The sequence below is a fragment of the Perognathus longimembris genome, chromosome 4 (genome assembly GCF_023159225.1).
Source record: "Perognathus longimembris pacificus isolate PPM17 chromosome 4, ASM2315922v1, whole genome shotgun sequence".
In the NCBI taxonomy this organism is placed as follows: Eukaryota; Metazoa; Chordata; class Mammalia; order Rodentia; family Heteromyidae; genus Perognathus; species Perognathus longimembris.
In genome coordinates this window covers 6179134-6197671 of record NC_063164.1, presented here as the reverse complement: position 1 = coordinate 6197671, position 18538 = coordinate 6179134, and the positions used below count along the sequence as shown (strand labels likewise).

General features: G+C 47.4%; 1 protein-coding gene and 3 non-coding genes across 4 annotated transcripts; all 4 read right to left on the bottom strand.

Annotated features, from left to right (window-relative positions):
* Positions 1 to 11: 11 nt before the first annotated feature.
* On the bottom strand, positions 12 to 10874 carry Ncl (nucleolin). The gene is made up of 14 exons (XM_048344539.1): positions 10693 to 10874; positions 9525 to 9641; positions 7545 to 8031; positions 6145 to 6339; positions 5258 to 5344; positions 4925 to 5066; positions 4392 to 4516; positions 3645 to 3768; positions 2922 to 3055; positions 1922 to 2045; positions 1600 to 1733; positions 1065 to 1191; positions 579 to 796; positions 12 to 482 (listed from the first exon to the last, which is right to left on the bottom strand). The coding sequence occupies exons 1-14, from the start codon at positions 10708 to 10710 to the stop codon at positions 397 to 399; spliced, it is 2118 nt and encodes a 705-aa protein (XP_048200496.1). The 5' UTR covers positions 10711 to 10874; the 3' UTR covers positions 12 to 396.
* On the bottom strand, positions 872 to 999 carry LOC125350924. Its single transcript, XR_007210834.1, has one exon. It is a non-coding gene; the product is annotated as a small nucleolar RNA SNORA75 (small nucleolar RNA).
* Positions 1427 to 1508, bottom strand: LOC125350931. Its single transcript, XR_007210840.1, has one exon. It is a non-coding gene; the product is annotated as a small nucleolar RNA SNORD20 (small nucleolar RNA).
* On the bottom strand, positions 5149 to 5219 carry LOC125350929. Its single transcript, XR_007210838.1, has one exon. It is a non-coding gene; the product is annotated as a small nucleolar RNA SNORD82 (small nucleolar RNA).
* Positions 10875 to 18538: the final 7664 nt, after the last annotated feature.

Below are 18538 nucleotides of genomic sequence, written 5' to 3'. Positions count from 1 at the left end.
ACGTCTGGCACCAGAGTTTAGGACTTTTTAATTTGTCCTAAAGTCACTGAAGCAAAAAATCATGATAAAACATTCTTTCTTTTACAACCCCAACACAAAAAAAACTATTTGTAGGAAAAAAATGGTTTTGTACATGGGATGAAACAATATAAATTCAAAACTTACAGATAAGGGTTAGCTCTATCACTCATCTCTTTAAAAAGTTTATATGAATATCCAGTCAAAACCAACAGGGTATCTCTCTTGAAATGTAAGCTCTATGGATTCCAAGTAGACCACAGGCTGCACACCGTCTTGGAATGTCCTCAGAAGGCTCTGTCATTAAACAGGTAACAGAGTAAAAACCTCAGAGTCCTTTCTTTCAAATGGAAGAGGGAAAGACAGGAACGGAAGCAACTACTCAAACTTCGTCTTCTTTCCTTGTGGCTTGAAGTCTCCACCACCACCTCCTCCTCCTCTGCCTCCCCGGAAACCTCCTCGACCTGCAGACGCAAAACAAGAAAGAGGAAGCGGTCGGTGCAACCTGCTCCACACTACTACCACCCACTCGACATGGCCCCGGGGGCTTCAAAATTTACCTCCAAAGCCACCCCGGCCTCCTCTGCCAAAGCCGCCTCGGCCTCCTCTGCCTCGACCTCCAAAGCCACCTCGGCCTCCACCTCGACCCCCGAAGCCACTTTCACCCTTAGGCTTGGCCCAGTCCAAAATAACTTTGTTTCCATCAATTTCACAATCCTCCATGGCGTCCATGACCTCCTTGGCGGCCTCTTCACTGTAGAAGTCTACAAAACCAAACCTACAGCAGCAAAGCAAACAGCACCCATCAGCACAGAGTCTTATCCAGATGAGCAGACTCAAGAACTTCATTCGCAAATGTCTCACAGAACACCCCATGTAAAACCAGAAGGTAACATAATGCTTGTTCTGTGAATACACTCTTCTTCTCGTGCGAATCCATAAACTGTCACCAGCAGACAGAAAGGAGCTCAATGAGAAGACATGTGAGAGGCACGCACGCTCCCCCACACGCACAGCCCCCCAAGAACACCCCCGCCATGCCTTACCCTTTGGAGGACCCCGTTTCCCGGTCAGTGACTATTCTCGCACGAATAGAGCCCTCAAATGATTCCTTTAAGGTCTCTTCAGTGGTTTCCTCAGACAGACCCTTGACAAACAATGTTTTGGATGCATCTGTGAAATCAAAATACATTTGTATTTGAAGGCAAAACTCATAAGACATTTTGCGGTCTAGTATTCTTTGAGCAGAAAAGGCAGCTTTGCAACCACCAGCCAAACAGAAGCAGAAGCAGCACAAGGATCTCAGTAGTGAGAGTACATATACGTAAACCCCCACAATCACAGTCCTGCAACTACAGCTCAGCAGACAAGGAACTCAAGTACAACTTTGTGACACCGAGTTGACATACTGGATCAGAACTTGACTATCTAGAGGAAAATTTTCTAGAAATTTCATCATTCTTGCTCAGAGAAATCAGTCATCATATCCAGTTGTCATTTACTCAACAGCAACAGAAAGAAAAGGCACTCGCAGATTTGCAGGAAGAGTAATTGTGGTGAGTTCTTGCCAACTGAACTTACGGCCTCTGGCATTTGGTGACCCCCTGGGTCCTTGCAGCTCCAGCCTGATGGCTCTGCCCTCAATTTCCCTCTTATTACACGAGTTCAGAGCTTCTTTAGCATCTTCAAACGAAGCAAATTCTATGAACGCATACCTAAGGATAAACAGTCACCACTTCATTAAGAGGACTCCAATGCCAGCGTTTGCACCCCTCAGATTAACAGGATGCTGTTTTACACTGATTGACACGCAGCTAAAAACCACCAAGATTAAAAGACTCTTTAAAGATCCTCTCATTTTTTTTATAACCCATACTAGGTTAACATTAGAAAAAAACCTTACCCTTTAGGCTTGCCGTTGGGGTTCTGAGGCACTTTGATAAAAGTTGCCTTCTCAAATACTTCCTGAAGAGTTTCTTCTGTTGCACTGTAGGAGAGATTGCTTAAAACCAGCGTCTTTGATTCACCTGAAAAATTTGTAACGATTACATTTAACACCTTGCTCAAGCACAGCTATACTAATTCATGTAAGAACTCAGCATGTGTCGGCATTGGTGGCTCACACATTGTATTAATCCTAGTTACTAAAGAGGCCTGAGATCTAAAGATTGTCATAACAAAGCCAGCCCAGCAGCAAAGGCTAAGGGAGATTTGTCTCCAACAAACTACCATAAAAACTGGTGTAGAGGGGCTGGGAATGTGGCTTAGTGGCAGACTGCTTGTCTTGCACGCATACATGAATAAACAGAAAGAGCCAGAAGTGGCACTGAGGCTCAAGTGGTAGAGTGCTAGCCAGGGACAGTGCTCAGGCCTGGCAAAAAGCAACAATAAACTGGAGTGGAGGGCTGAAGAGTATAACTTATGGCTGAAAAACAAACTCAGGTGGGTAGGTGGCTCATGACTAATCCTAAGCTACTCAACAGGCTAAGATATATGGATCGTGGTTCAAAGCACAGGCAGTCCAGGAGACATCTCTCCAGTTAACCACACCACCCACCTAAAAACAAACTGGAGCTGTGGCTCAAACTTGTAGAGCACTAGACTGGAGAATAAAAGTATCTACCGCGGGCCTGGAGTTCCAAACTCTGCATTGGGACACTAGTGATTCTAACACAACAGCGCTTACTCAGCACCTATCATGATTCCCAATTATAAAACACTTGCAATTTTTTTTTGCCTTTATCAGGGCTTCCAATCATTCCTCCAGTCTGATACTTTCCTGGCAAACTGGAGAGTACATATTTCTGCCTAGACTAACTTCTACTAGCTATAGTTTTAATGTGTGAGCCACTGGGATGCTCAACTCAGTACTGGTAATTTATAAAGCAGAGTGCTATTCTTACCTTTGAATTCTTGTCTTTGTCCTTTCTCTCCAGTGTAATGCAGGGCAATGTTTCGCCCATCAACTTCTGCCCCCTGCTTTTCTTCAAAGGCTTTCTCTGCATCAGCTTCTGTCTTAAATTCAATATAGGCAATCCTGCAATGAGAACAGCATGTTAAGAACCCTCCAACTTGGAATAAACAGACCTTTCCTTCATCTGAGCATGTTCACGGCTTATTAACACGATTAGATTCGAGGAAATGCGCCGTTATACCCAAGCATACAAGAACCCTGTGCAGACATCAGTAACGCTCATACATCATTGAAACCATATACAATTATCAGCAAGTTACAGAGCACTTGTTTATTGAACCATAATCCTCTAGTCTCAGCTTCATGAGTTGCTAGGAAAACAGGTATAAGCCACTGGTGCCTGGCTAAGTTACACAGCATTTATAGTTTCTTATGTTTTGGTTTTAGAGCTTGTCTTTGAAAGCATTCCATGAAGTTTCTTATGTTTTGGTTTTAGAGCTTGTCTTTGAAAGCGTTCCATGAAGTATGTCTACTTGTAGACAGGAAATGAGTGTTATTTATAGAGTAACTTTATTTTGTTAAAGAACTGCATGGTGGCATACATCCTTAATTCCAGCACTCTGGAGGCTGAGGCAGGAGGACTGAATTCAAGGCCAGTCTGAACAAACAGTTAAGAGTCTCAAGTGATTAAAAAAAAGTGACAAAAACATACCCTTTACTTTTCCCATCATGGCTGACTACTCTGATTTCCATAGCATTTTCAAATACTTCTTTTAAATCATCCTGAGTAACATTGAATGAGAGATTTTTGGCCAGGAGTGTTCTTGCTGCACGAACTACAAAAGAAAAAAAACACATTAAAGACATAGTTCCACTGAACTGAGATCCCATGACAAAGCCATGTATAAAACAGTGAAATATAAGCAGTCGCCAGTGCTGATATCTGAAGAATACTGCGACCTACTGCAAGTATGTCTAGTGTAGCAGTGCACAATCTTTGCACTGTAATACCCATGAACACATGAAAAAGGACATAAAGCTTAACACTCTAGTAAGTTTAAGTGAGGAAAAGCCTAGTATTCTAATACATCTCAAATACATGTTTGACCATCCTTAATGAAAAACAAACTGAGAATAACGCCAATACCTGGCCTCATTGCAAACTGCAGTTATGTGTCACCTTACCAAGACACCATCTACAATTATCTAAGGCTCGTATAAGGTGCACATGAAACTGTCAAACAGGACCCCATCCCAAAAATCAAGTACATGAAACAAACCAATCCAAAATCTGAAATATTGCTTCATCGTGTAATCCTGTGCAAGTACTCAACCCCTGCCTAAGTTGGGTATTTCTTTGACATTATGAGGAAGAAGACCAGAGAGAAGAGTAAAGGCATTTTCCCAGAAAGCCTAGTTCCATGGTCTGACAGACACATCAGAACCCCAAGACTCTTACCTTTCTTACTGTCTCTTCCTTTGGGTTTTTCTAGTTTAATTTCATTGCCGAAGACTTTTAAGCCAGTGAGTTCCAAGGCTTTTTCTAGGTCTTCAGCAGATTCAAAATCCACATAACCAAATTTCCTTTAAGGTGAAAATAGCAAAATTACAGGTAGGAAAAGTGAAAGACACTTGCCAATATTAATGTAACAGGCAAAAAGGCTTGAGTGACAAAAAAAATCCTCCACAGTACTAACCAAGAGTGTAGACTCAAGAATCAGCTACAGAACAAAGTTCATGATAAACATACACGTTTAACAATGCATAGCAATAACTTGTGAGGGAATCTATGATACAAACTACTCATATATATTATTTTAAGGCCATGAACACCAAATTCTGAAAACTAGTATTTTATATTATACTAGTTGTGTTTCTGCATACAAATTTGGAACTTATAATTTGGTAATCTGTTGATAGCTGACCTTATTTGCATATTCAAGGTTATCAGATGAATAGGAAAAAACATCAGATGATTCCGGTGTAACTTACCTGTTTGTACCAGTTCTGACATCCACAACAGTAAGATCATTTTTAGCAAAAAGTTCACTGATGGCCGTTTTTAAGTCTTGGACAGATTTGTTTGGGTTCAGGTTTCCAATAAAGAGATTAAAAGGTGTGGTTGGTTCTGAGCCTGTATAAAGAAATGAACTGTTGTTAGTATACTTATAGACCACAATAAAACTTAGCACAAAATTCTCAGCAATAGCACATTAGCACATCAGCACCATACACTGTAACATCAGGTTTTCAGTATTAAGTCCCTGTGTTATTCATCATTTGTGCTCTACTTCAGTTCTTCTACCTAACTGTGCTGCTGGTTACCTTCCACTTTCTGTTTCTTGGCTTCAGGAACTTCCTTTTGTTTGCTCATTTCCTTCTTTCGTTTGCCAGGTGCTTCTTTAACAGGCTCTGTATAAAATTAAAAACAATGTCACCCTTAGCTAGACACATAAATCCCCCCTTAAACTCTAAAGTGGGACAAGATGACTCATGTGTAGCCTTAGCTACTCTGGGAGACTGATTAGTTTGAGGTTAGCTAGGGTACACAAAATATTCTTCTTGGGCTGGGAATATGGCCTAATGGCAAGAGTGCTTGCCTCGTATACATAAGCCCTGGGTCAATTCCTCAGCACCACATATATAAAAAAGACCTGAAGTGGTGCTGTGGCCTAAGTGGCAGAGTACTAGCCTTGAGCAACAAAAAGCCAGGCCCCTGAGCTCAAGCTCAAGCCCCAGGACCAGTGGGGGAGGGGAGAGAGAAAAATCCAAGCTCCAAGACTGAGAAAATAAATAAAAATTGGGAATCGGGGCTGGGAATATGGCCTAGTGGCAAGAGTGCCTGCCTCCTACACATGAAGCTCTCTGTTCGATTCCCCAGCACCATATATATGGAAAACGGCCAGAAGGGGCGCTATGGCTCAGGTGGCAGAGTGCTAGCCCTGAGCGGGAAGAAGCCAGGGACAGTGCTCAGGCCCTGAGTCCAAGGCCCAGGACTGGCAAAAAAAAAAAAAATTGGGAATCGTGGAGAGCAGTCTTATCCCACAAATAGGAGGACCACACCATTAACTCAAACAATAGTACAAGCCAAAAGGGCTTTCTAGAGGCATCGTATCAAGTGGTATATTTGACTACTAAGTGTACAAGCAGAGTTCAAATCCCATCCCATCAAAAATAATTAACAGGTTAAAATATATTAGAACTTATACTACCTTCCTCCTCTTCTTCCTCTTCATCTTCTTCCTCATCCTCCTCTTCATCCTCCTCCTCTTCATCCTCATCTTCTTCATCATCCTCATCTTCTTCATCTTCCTCCTTTGCCACACTCTTGGCTTTCACAGGAGCAGCTTTTGCAGGTGCTTTCTTTCCTTTTGCTGGTATGGTATCCATAGCTTCTTCTTCAGACTCTGAAAAAAACACCCAGTCAAAAGCTCTATAGACAAACATGAAGAAAAGGCAACATGGTCCCCCTACATGCTATTACATAGGTAAAATAACCTTAGGACTCAGAAGGCTGAAATTGGAACACATCTCCACAGAGAAAAACCTGTAACAGTGACTCACAAGACACTATGCTGAAATGAACTTGATTGGGGGACAAGAGGGAAAAACCCAGTAAGGGTTAACACTGTCCCCAAAGAAATGTTCCCACTACCTGACTTATGTAACTGCAACACTTCTTCATACCACCTTTATAGTAACAATTTAAAAAGAATTAGTCCTTGGCAGCACAGCTGGACAGTGGTATGTACCTTGCCCTCCCAGTTATATGAAGAGGAGCTAAGTCTAAGATTCCATTTCTCTTACCCTATCTCTAAATAACCAGCTCATAAAAGGGCCAACAGATGGCCCTATATGAAAATCCCACTATTGTCAAATAAGTAAAAGGGTGCTTTGCTTGCAACTGCTGCTCCCTTCTGTACATAAGCATATTTTGCCTTGTTCAGAAAAGAAAAAAATGATATGGCCTACTGGCAAGAATGCTTGCCGCCTATACATGAAGCCCTGGGTTCATTCAATTCCCCAGCACCACATATACAGAAAACGGCCAGAAGTGGTGCTGTGGCTCAAGTGGCAGAGTGCTAGCCTTGAGCAAATAGGAAGCCAGGAACAGTGCTCAGGCACTGCGTCCAAGGCCCAGGACTGGCCAAAAAAAAAAAAAAAGCCCTAATTATCTTAAACATGTAATTCATGACACACTCAACTCTCACACCAAAATCTCCATTAATACTATCCTGTATGAACTGGGCTAAGGTGGCTCAAGGCTGTAATCCTAGCTACTCAGGAGACTAAGCAGGGAGGAAAGTCCATGAGACTTATCTCCAATTATCTACCAAATGTCCCTAAGTAGAGCTGTGGCTCATATGCTAGAGTGCTAGATTTGAGTCCCTCTCCCCCAAAAAGCCCAGAGACACAGGGCTCGGTTTCTGAGGGGGTCAGAATATTGTCCTATATAGAGGGTGATGCTTGTGGCTGATGCCTTCCCTATATGGTAGATAGAATGCCAGCTGAGTGAAAGCTGACAGCAAGAAGGAAGCAGAGAAAAAGGGTCAGCACTACTAGTACAAGGCATCCTGCAAGCAGAAGCCCAAGACCTTCCCAGGGAACTCACCCTCCTCCTCCTCATCGTCGTCCTCCTCATCTTCCTCATCCTCATCTTCGGAGGCAGCGGCAGCAGCAGCAGCTGCTGTTTTCATCACTACTGGCTCAACCTCATCCTCATCCTCTTCGTCCTCCTCTTCCTCATCACTGTCATCCTCATCCTCATCATCTTCCTCTTCCTCCTCATCCTCTTCCTCCTCCTCACTGTCTTCCTTCTTGGCATTCTTACCATTCTTTGCTCCCTTAGCAGGAGTGACAGCACCTTTTTTACCAGGAGTTGCTACCACTGCTTTCCCTTGGGTGGCTCCCTTCTTGCCAGACACTGCAACTGCTTTTGCTGGAGTGGCGGCCTTCTTGGCTGGGGTGGCTGCCGCCTTCTTGGCTGGAGTAACAGCTACTTTCTTGGCAGGTGTGGCCACTGCAACCTTTTTTGTTTGGGTAACAACCTTCTTCGCTGGAGTTGTAGCCTTCTTGCCTTTCTTTTGCGGGATGACAACCTTGAGGATAAATATAAAATATTAAGTATGTTTGATATATTCAAAAAGGGTAGGTCAGCATGATCCTTGGTTTAGGACCATGTGTCAAGACACATAGGACCTGGGCATGTCCTTGGAGATGTCCGCATGTTAGCGACTTCAAATTACCCAAACATAAGAAAGCACATCCCAAACCTTGTGAATCCTGAGTTCCTCTACCTCATATTTTTTTAAACCACCACTTGTAATGTGGCAATGCCAACCTTACATGTTATTTCAAGGACTACAAACCCTCAGAAATTATTCAACATCTTTCAAATGCTCTTAGGATCAACTATTATTGTCATGCTTTGACATCATTTGGGTTTCCTACAGTGGTGATGGCAGTTGTATGTTGGCTGGTAAGGGAGATTGGTTGAAAGGTTACCTAAAAATAACTCACAAAAAAGGCACTGATGGGTCACACCTGTAATCCTAGCTATTCAAGCTGCTGAGATCTAAGGATTATGGCTCAAAGCCAGCCTAGAGAAGGAATCTTGAGAATCTTATCCACAATTACCAGCAAAATGGCAATGTGGACCTGTGGCTCAAGTGACAGAGCACCAGCCTCGAGTTCAACCCCAAGAAAGGCTCCAAAAAAGATGTGGCTCAGGAAGTAGAGTGCTTTCCTAAAAGTAATAACATTGGGCTCATCAGTATTACTGAAGGAACAAATTCTTAAGAATAGGGTTAAATATGAACGAGTGGGCTGATTTTAGCCTGTGTCCTCCTCCCAAGCAGGAAGCTGAGTTCAAACTCAAGTACTGCAAAATCATTAAACAAGGCCAAATAAGGCTACCTTTAGCCCACCCATGAGATATTAATTGACCAGTTTCACTAAGATTATATATGGGGAGGAGGGTATGTAGCTCAGTAGAACACTTGCCTAACATGCACAAGGCCCTGGGTTAAACCTCCATCACTACCTGAAAGATGATTACTCTTGCCTGGAGAATGGGAATCTGGCATGCTTCGCTTATTCTCACATCTCAATACAGATGTCCACATTTTTTTTGCCAGTCCTGGGGCCTGAACTCAGGACCCGAGCACTGTCCCTGGCTTCATTTTCTTCTGGCTAGCACTCTACCACTTGAGCCAGTGTCACTTCTGGCTTTATATGTGGTACTGAGGAATCGAACAGAGGGCTTCATGTACACAAGGCAAGTACACTTGCCAGCCCCATATCTCCACATTTTTGAGTAGGACTAAATGAACACGGGAAAACTGGCCTGGTGTAATGAGTCACTAGAAAGTATCACACCAACTGTAATACACATGTAAAGTACAACCACTACTATATCTTATATGTCTCTCATATACCTTCACACAAACGGTTATCAATGTGTCAAGTGTCCCTGAACTATTTCAACAGGTCTAATACCAGAACAAAAAACTTTGGCAACCATTTTCAGATAAAACTACCTTTTTGTACTCGTCAAATTCCTACAATTTTGCTGTATGTGGAATAAAATTACCTCCTCTCCACTGCTTTCATCTTCTTCGTCATCTGACATTTCTTCATCTTCACTGTCTTCTTCTACCTCCTTCGGGGGAGGGGCCATTTTCTTGGATTCACCTTGATTTTTACCGGCCTAGGAACGGACATGTACAACATCACACCTCCATCACATTTCGGACCATCCACTTGGGGTTATCGTTCTCCACAGTGAAATGCAAGTCACCTCTTTTCTTAAAATTCACTTCCTGCTGCCAAATACAACTCCTGCGGCCAGCGCACTACATTATTCCTACCAGATTTTGCCAAAAAAAAAAAACCAAACCCACCTAGAGATTTGCTTCAATGACACCTAAAAGAAATCACCTCTCTTTTTTTAACCTTAGTTTAAGGACATTCTCTTTAAAGCTTAATTAGTTGGGGTGCTTCGGTGTGTTCTGTACTTTTGCCCGGACTACCTTAACGGAAACTTAAATATATATATATATATATATATATATAAAACAAATTCTCCTTTAATGGGACTAGGATCGTCCCAAAGCTTTCCTCCGGCAGGTGAACCGCCCCGCCTCCCCCAAACCCCCGAGGGGCCCACGTGGGGTTTTACCAGGGAAGCCACCATGTGCCCGCAGCTCGCCACGGCCCGGGGCCCCCACCACGTGCCGGTCCTTCCCGCCCAGTCCCCCGACCTCCCCGTACCCGCGAGGCCAGCCAACCCCACTGTTGCCCTTCCCCAGACAACCGGCCCCTCGGAGACTCGCGACCCGCGCGGCGCGGCCCACGTGGCTGCCCGCGCGCGCGACCACGTGCGCCGGGAGGCGGCGCCCCGCTCGCCGGAGTTTGGCCTCGTCTCCCTCCCGCCCCCCCCTCCCACCGCGCGCCCCGAGGCCCGGCGTCCCCTCCCCACGCTCCGCTCGGAAACCGTTCCCTTCCGCCTTCACCCACTAACCACCACCAACCCCCCCCCCCGCTTCCACATTCCCCGTACGAGCCTCCGCTCTTCACCTCGGCTTCAAGTAAACCAAACGCCGCGAGATCTCCCGCTACTCGCGCGAGACTTCCTGCAGCATGGCGCCCTCGGAACGCGCCCGGGACGGCGCGCAGGCCCTCCTCCCCGCGGCACCGCGCGCGCGCCTTCCTTAGAGAGTAGGCCTCGACGATTCGTGCTCGCGCCCAAGGCCTCCTACCTTTGCAAGCTTCACCATGATGGCGGGTTACGACCGCGGAGGGTGCGGGGACGAGGGGTGCAGACGAGCCAAGAAGGATCTGAGAGACGTTGATGGCCGCCACGGATAATGGAGAAGCCGGAGCGCGAGGGACTGACTGCCAGCTACCGCTCGCGTCTGAGGCGAAAGACTGAGCCTGCCCAGTAATCGCCTCTGGAAAGGCGACGACGGCGCCCTCGTGACTCCCTCTCGGCCAGTCAGAGCTCGCGTCTGTGCCTTGAGCCAATCGCCAGCCTCTAACCCGAGGCTGAGCGGGGCGGGCTCGGGTGGCGGGGAGGGGGAGGGGCCTGGTGGCGGCGCCCTGGGGGCGGGACCAGCTTTGTGCGAAGTCGGCGCTGACTGGTTCCCGGGCACGCCGGTCTCCGAGCTTTCCTGCGCTGCGTGTGCTGCCGGCGCCTGCGCGGTGGGGACCTACGAGTTTGGCGCCGGCTGGAGTGCAGAGCGCGGGGGCGTCGGGGCGGCGCGATCCGTCTCTAGGCCCCGCGTGCCGCATGGTGGTGTAGACCCAGCGGTGGCCTTGGAGTTCTCCGGAGGCCCCCCCCCCCTCCGCGGCGGCCTCCCGGAGGGCCCCCGGGGGTGCCGGAAGTGGAGACCGCATTGCGCACGTTGGCCCTTCCCGAGGCCCTGCGGGTGTGTCGGGGGCCGGGAACCCCCACCCCCCCCCCACCCCGGCCGTGCGGGGCGGGAGCCACGAGGGGAAGGCGGCCGCTCACTCGTGAGCCGTGCGCGGCCGGCCCACTGCCCTCGGGTGGGTGGCCTCGCGGCGTCGGCGCTCTTCCCCAGGTGGCAGGCTTGGGGAGGGGGACTTTCTGGCGGTGCCGGGGTGATGGCGTGGTGGGGACAAGTACTGGGCCTTCTGGCCACTCACCGCCCTCCTGGGAGCGTGGGACTAGGCAGTCCTCCCGTCCAGAGAGCCCAAGGAAGCCAGGGGCTTGGTGGTTCACGCCCGTAACCCTAGCTACTCCAGAGGCTGAGATCTAAGGACCGTGGTTCAAAGCCAGCCTGGATAGAAAAAAAAGGCCCCCTTGTGAGTTCAAGCCCCCAGGACTGGTGGGCACACACACACACACACACACACACACAGCAAACCTAAAGAAAAGGCCTCTCTATGGAGGGGGGGGGGGAAACGACACAGATTGCCTTTGTAATTGTGTTTGGGCCTGTGGTTGGGGTGGTGGGGATGAGGGGCTTTATTGGTACCGTATTAAAGCAAACCAGAGTGTGTGTGCTTCCATTCCTAGGCTATTTCCCGGACATCTGATATCTTTCTACAAAATCAGGATGCCCTCAGCTGAGACAACACTAGGTTACCAAACACCCTTGGAGATTTTTCATTCCAATTCCGTTGGGTCCCAGGATTTTCTGTTTTCTGAGAACAATCAAGTTATTTTTGCGTGTGTGTCCTGGCAATAGGACCGAAACTCAGGGCCCAGGCATTATCCTTAGCTTTTTTTTTTTTTTTTTTTTTTTGCCAGTCCTGGGGCTTCAACTCAGGGCCCAGGGCAGTGTCCCTGAGCTTCTTTGGCTCAAGGCTAACACTCTGCCACTTGAGCCACAGCGCCACTTCTGGCTTTTTGTGTGTGTGTGTGTATGTGGTATTGAGGAATCAAACCCAGGGCTTCTACCACTGAGCCATATACCCCCCCCCCCTCCCCTGCTTTCTTGTGCAAGGCTGGTGCTCTACAACTTGAGCCACACCTCCACTTCTGGCTTGTTCTGTTTAATTGGGTATGAGCCTCAAGGACTTTTCTGCCTGGGATGCCTCAGTCCTCAGATCTCAGCCTTCTGAGTTGCTAGGATTACAGTCATGAACAATTGGCTCCAATCATCTTTTGATTTTTACCAGCACACCAGAGTTTGAGAACAGGGGGGCTGGGGATATGGCCTAGTGGCAAGAATGCTTGCCTTGTATACATGAAGCCCTGGGTTCGATTCCCCAGCACCACATATACAGAAAATGGCCAGAAGTGGCGCTGTGGCTCAAGTGGCAGAATGCTAGCCTTGAGCAAAAAGAAGCCAGGGGCAGTGCTCAGGCCCTGAGTCCAAGCCTCAGGACTGGCCAAAAAAAACCAACAGAGTTTGAGAACAGGAAAAGCACAGCTGCCTCTAGGAGCCTGAAGGATACTTCTAGGTTGAGTGAGGGTGGAGGAAGAAGAATGGCAGGAGCAAGGATGGGTGGAGAAAGACCCTAATGTTTCAAAGCCAGCCCAGGCAGGAGAGTTTGTGACATTCATACCTCCAGTTTATCTCTTAAGAAAGCTAGAAGAGCTGAGATCTGAGGATCACGGTTCAAAGCCAGCCTAGGCAGAAAAGGCCATTAGACTCATCTCCAAATAAACACCAGCCAACCCGAAGTGGCTCAAAGTGGTAGAGCTCTAGCCTTGAGCAAAAGAACTAAGGGACAGTGCCCAGGCCCTGGGTTCAAGCCCCAGGACTGGAAGAAAAAAAGCTAGAAGTGGAGCTCTGGCTCAAGAGTACCAGCCTCGAGTGCAAAAACTAAGGGACAGCACCCTTTAGTCTCCAGAAATGAGCATGTATGGACTGCCTTTGGAGTGTTTATACTATTCACATGATTGTGTAAAGTGAAAATACATTTAAGATGAATCTTATCAGCTGTACTTTAAAGACCCACATTTTGCAAGCCTCCTAAAGAAAATGTGTGAGTGAAATTCTAAAAGCATCAAAACCGTTAGCTAGGATGACAAGTGTGCACCATCAATATACAGCTTGAGGTGTGTGTGTGTGTGTGTGTGTGTGTGTGTGTGTGCTGTTCCTTGGGTGTGAACTCAGGGCCTGGGTGCTGTCCCTGAGTTTTGTGCTCAAGGCTAGCTCTCTACCACTTGAGCCACAACTCTACTTCCCAGGGTTTGGTTGGGTTTTTTTTTCTTTTTTGAGGGCGTGTATGTTTGGTTGGTTGGCTGGTGGGGTTTGGTGCTTAATTGGAGGTACTAGTCTCAAAGACTTTTCTGCCCGAAGCTGACTTCAACCACTATCCTTATATCTCAGCCTCTTGAGTAGCTAGGATTACAGAGCCTGGCTTGAAGTAACTATTCTTACAGCTCACCAAAAAGCACAATGGAGAGAAGAGACCAGGCAAGAAAGAAGGGTGGAGGGCAAGCTTCAGTGAGGAAAGGATTCCTGAGCCACAGACCACCTCCTGGGCTGGACTAATTCAAGAACAAGTGGATAATTTGTAAGTAATGGTGTAAGTAAGTACGGGCTCTTGGGCGCAGGGCTTCTCTCAGTCTGGCTTTTCCTGGCACATAACAGGTATTATGCCTGGTCCGTGAGTGGGGTGTGAGTGGGAGAATTAAGGAAGATCCTTTCTGGTTAGAAGAACAGGCTGTCTTTCCAAGAGGAAGGGGAGGAGGGCTAGGTAGGGGTTGGTAGGCACAGAGAGGCAGAAGAGAGATAAGGGACAGTCTTAAACTCTGAAGTGTTGACACGGTAGGTAGCAAAGGAAAGAGTTTTCAGTAAGGATAGTCCTAGCTACTCAGGAAGCTGAGATCTGAGGATCTGGGTTCAAAGGCAGCCTGGGCAGGAAAGTCCGTGAAACTCTTTATCTCCAATTAACCACCAGAAAACCAGAAGTGGCGCTGTGGCTTCAAGTGGTAGAGCGCTAGCCTTGAGCAAAAATGCTCAGGGGCAGCTCACAGGCCATGAGTTCAAGCCCTACAACTGACAAAGAAAAAAGAAAACCAGAACCTGCGCTGGCCTGCAAGTGGGGAGACGGGAAATGTTAGTTCACAGGTGTAGCTGAGCAAAGATGGCCGTGGGCCCTCAGCCGGCCCCATGGGGGCCTCACCCAGGCGCTAGCCACTTCCATTCCGCCACATTTATAATCTTCCACCTGTTTTTCCTGCCTTCCCCCGCCCCCACTCCAGAATCTGTTTTCCTTTCCTGTCTTTTGTTTTTAGTGTACACTCATTTTACCAAGGGGGGTTCACTACGGTATTTCAGACATGCAGATATTGTAGTTTGATCAGAACAACCCTCCTCCCCATCGCTTTCTCTTTCCTCACCCTCCTGTGCCCCCCCCTTACTGGTCAACAGTTTTGAGATTGATTCCTTTGCCATCTTCTCACGGGGTCACTTTGCAGGGTCTTAAGTATTGCAGCCCAGGAAGCTTTGAGCTCACCGTGTCACTGTGTCGCCACCCATAGGAGTTCTGGCATGCACCATCACGGTCAGCTCCGACATCCGCTGCTTCTTGGTTCTTCTCGCTACCCCCAAAGGACACTTTGTAGATCTTATCACTGTCCCCTTCTGTGGCCTCTCTCTCCCTCACCCTCCCTCCTCATGGCCTGACTTCTTCCTTTCTCCTCCCTCCATGTTCTCTCCCTGGATAACCCCTTTCTACCTGTATATAACATCTAGGTATACCCCGCCCGTTGCCCCTCCCCTTAGGGGCAGCTGCAACTCCTTTGCAGTGACTTCTCTGCCATGTGATGGCACCCAAATCATAGCTTCCTATAGGTCCTTTCTTCCTGTCTTTCCCAGAGGCCTGCCAAGCCTCTTCCTCATTCAGACTATCATAGCTTGAGCCTTCCTCCACCCTTGAACAGGGCCTTTTGGGCTCTAATAACAGACACAGCTATCGGCTTTCCTGGCTGAAAGCCAGGAGATGGTCTTCGTCCATTCAGACTGTTATGACAAAGCACCTAAACTGGGTACAACAGAAATTTATTGTGCACAGTTCTGGAAATTCCAGGGCCTAGAAATGCCAAGGTCAAGGTGTCTGTGAGGGCCGGTTCTCAGAGTTGGTACCTTTGTGATACATCTTCACCTGATGGAAGAAGCCAACAGCCCACCTCAAGCCTCTCCTACAAAGGGCCCTCATCTCCTAATGGCCTCGTCCCTTAGCACTATTGATAGGGCTCATGTTTCAGCACAGGAGTTGTGGGGGGCATTAACATTCAGTCCACAGCCCTCATTAACTGGACTATTTTCCTATTCCCACAGCCAGCTTTTCTGAGGCACAAAAACCTTTGGAGACAAACCTCTACTTTTCTACTGCTTTTACTTCAAGCCGTCACCCTTTCCCGCCTGGGTTCATGAGGCAATTCTGTAACTAGTCTAATCTACTTTACCACAGCCAAATTCTTGTAGTTGATAGCTGCAATGACTTCTCATAAATGGCAGGATAAAGCTGGGTACTGGTGGTTCACGCCGGTAATCCTAGCTACTCAGGAGGCTGAGATACGAGGATCAGTTCAAAGCCATCCTGGGCAGGAAAGTCTGTGAGACTCTTATCTCCAATTAACCACCAAAAAGACAGAAGTAGAGCTGGGGCTCAAGTGATAGGCTGTAGCCTTGAGCAAAAAAGCTCAAAGACAGTGCCCAGGCCCTGAATTTAAGCCCCAGGACTGGCACACACATACACACATACAAAAGAAACCCCAACACACACACAGCAGGATATGTAGGCCAGGAAAACCTTTCCATACAAAAAGGGGAGGCGGGCATGGTGCTTGCAATCATTAAAATAAATAATACTTCAGGGCAATTATTTATGTAGAGAGAGATCTTGCTCTGTAGCCCAGGCTGACCTTGCATGACCTAGGCTCATACACTCCTCCTGGTTTAGTCTCCCAAGTAGCTGGAACTACAAATGTGGATCATCATATCCAGGCAGTAAAATGCTTTGGGGGTTGGTTTGTTTCATGTTGTTTTGCTTTTTGGTCTTGGGGCTTAAACTGGGTGCCTGGGCGCTATGGTCAAATCTCTTTTGTTCAAGGCTAGTGTTCTACTGCTCTCAGACCTCAGCCTCCTGAGTAGCTAGGATTTCAAGACATGAGCCACCGCTGCCCAGCTTAGTGTGGAATTTTTATTGCTATGTAAATCATAGGCCATAGTATTCAGCCTTTGTAACTGTAAAATTCATGAGGTATTTTTGTTTGTGCCAGTATAGGGCACCTCAGAACCTGGGTGCTGTCTCTTAGCTTTTTTTGCTCAAGGCTGGCACCCAAATCTGATGAGCTTCTTTGGGGTTTGAGTTGAAAACTGCCCATTTTTTCCTCTTTGGCCTGGGGCGCCGGAAGCCTGCCTCAAGGCAATTTCCTGTTACTCCATCCACAGTGCCCCTGGGAAGCCAAGCAGTTGGTCAGATTTTTATCCCAACCCAAACTGTCCTTCCTCCCTGTCAAGAAAGTAGGCTCGGCTGGGGATATGGCCTAGTGGCAAGAGTGCTTGCCTCATATACATGAGGCCCTGGGTTCAATTCCCCAGCACCACATATACAGAAAGCAGCCAGAAGTGCAAGTGGCAGAGTGCTAGCCTTGAGCAAAAAGAAGCCAGGGACAGTGCTCAGGCCCTGAGTCCAAGCCCCAGGACTGCCCCCCCCCCCCCAAAAAAAAGGAAAGTAGGCTCAAGTTCTAAGTAGAATTGATTACCAAGGTTAGAAAGGGGACTATTACAGTTATTTCCATCATAGCTGTCTAGGAGCAGGGTTGGGTCTCACTACTTCCATCAATAAGGATTTCTCCTAACAAGCAACACATTTGGTAACTGTAATGTGGAGGTCAGATCTGGCCAGCGCCATCACTGGCTGTTGAGGGGTGTCAGGTTCACTCCATCTCAGATTAAAGAGAGCAGAAGCCAACTCCATCTTCACTAAGATCTCCCCCGCCCTATCCAGGGAAGTTCCCCTTCGCTGTGATAAGATTGTGTAAACTGCTTGAACTCCTGAGTAGTGGAACGTTCAAGGTTAAACCTGTGCCCTCCCATGAGTAGGCAAATCCGCCTGCATCACGTGAGCCCCGCCAAATCCGTGCGCCAAGCCTAACTAAAATGATAGGTTACTTCAAACAATTGCTATGAGGCAGATTGTAACTCCATTGGTCACCTGCGTGTGACCTGGCGTGCTCTGTAAGTGTTGTAACCTCATCGGCCACCTGCGTGTGGCAAGCTTGACCAGGTGGTGTTTGCCTTTATAACCCAACCCTGACCGTGGCCCAGAGCGCGCTGTCCCAGCTCCCGAGTCTGGGCTGTGACCCTGGCCAGTCAGTTTACTTTTTACTTCCCCAATAAGCCCATCTTTTTACTTGAGACTGTCACTGAGTGGTGGACTCTTGGAGGGACGGGGGATTCCCCCCCTTGGACTCCATTACATTTCTGACAGGGAATCCCCTCCCTTGGGGGGACTCCATTATAGTAATTAACTCCTTTGACACAAGATTTACATTCGTCACATTGCTACTAGTCACAAGCAGCACAGATAATAGTTACAATTTCAGTCAAAAAGCAACTAATTTCAGGAAATACAAGTACCAAAAATATCAATACTCAGGGCAGAAGCACGTTAGTTTGGTAGAAAAGACTTTCTCACACCATGATGGCAGATTTTATGCATTAAACTGAGGTTAATTTTTGGCGGTTAACTGGAGATAAGAATCCCAAGGACTTTTCTGCCAGGACTGGCTTTGAACCATGATCTGCAGATCTCAGCCTACTAGGTACCTAAGATTACAGGTGTGAGCCACCAATGCCCAGCTGCTGTGTGTGTGTGTGTGTGTGTGTGTGTGTGCGCGCGTGCGCGCGCGCGCGCGTGCTGGTACTAGAGCTGGACCTTGCAGCTGCCCCTTAACTTTTTTACTCAAGGCTAGTATTTTACCATTTGAGCCACAGCTCCACCTCCAGTGTTTTGGTAATTAATTTTAGATGAGAGTCTCACACACTTTTCTCCCTGGGCTGGCTCTGAACCACGATCCTTAGGTCTCAGCCTACTGATTAGGTAGAATTACAGATGTGTGCCACCTGCACCCAGCTAGAAGCCCAGCCTTTTTTTTTTTTTTTGCCAGTCCTGGGG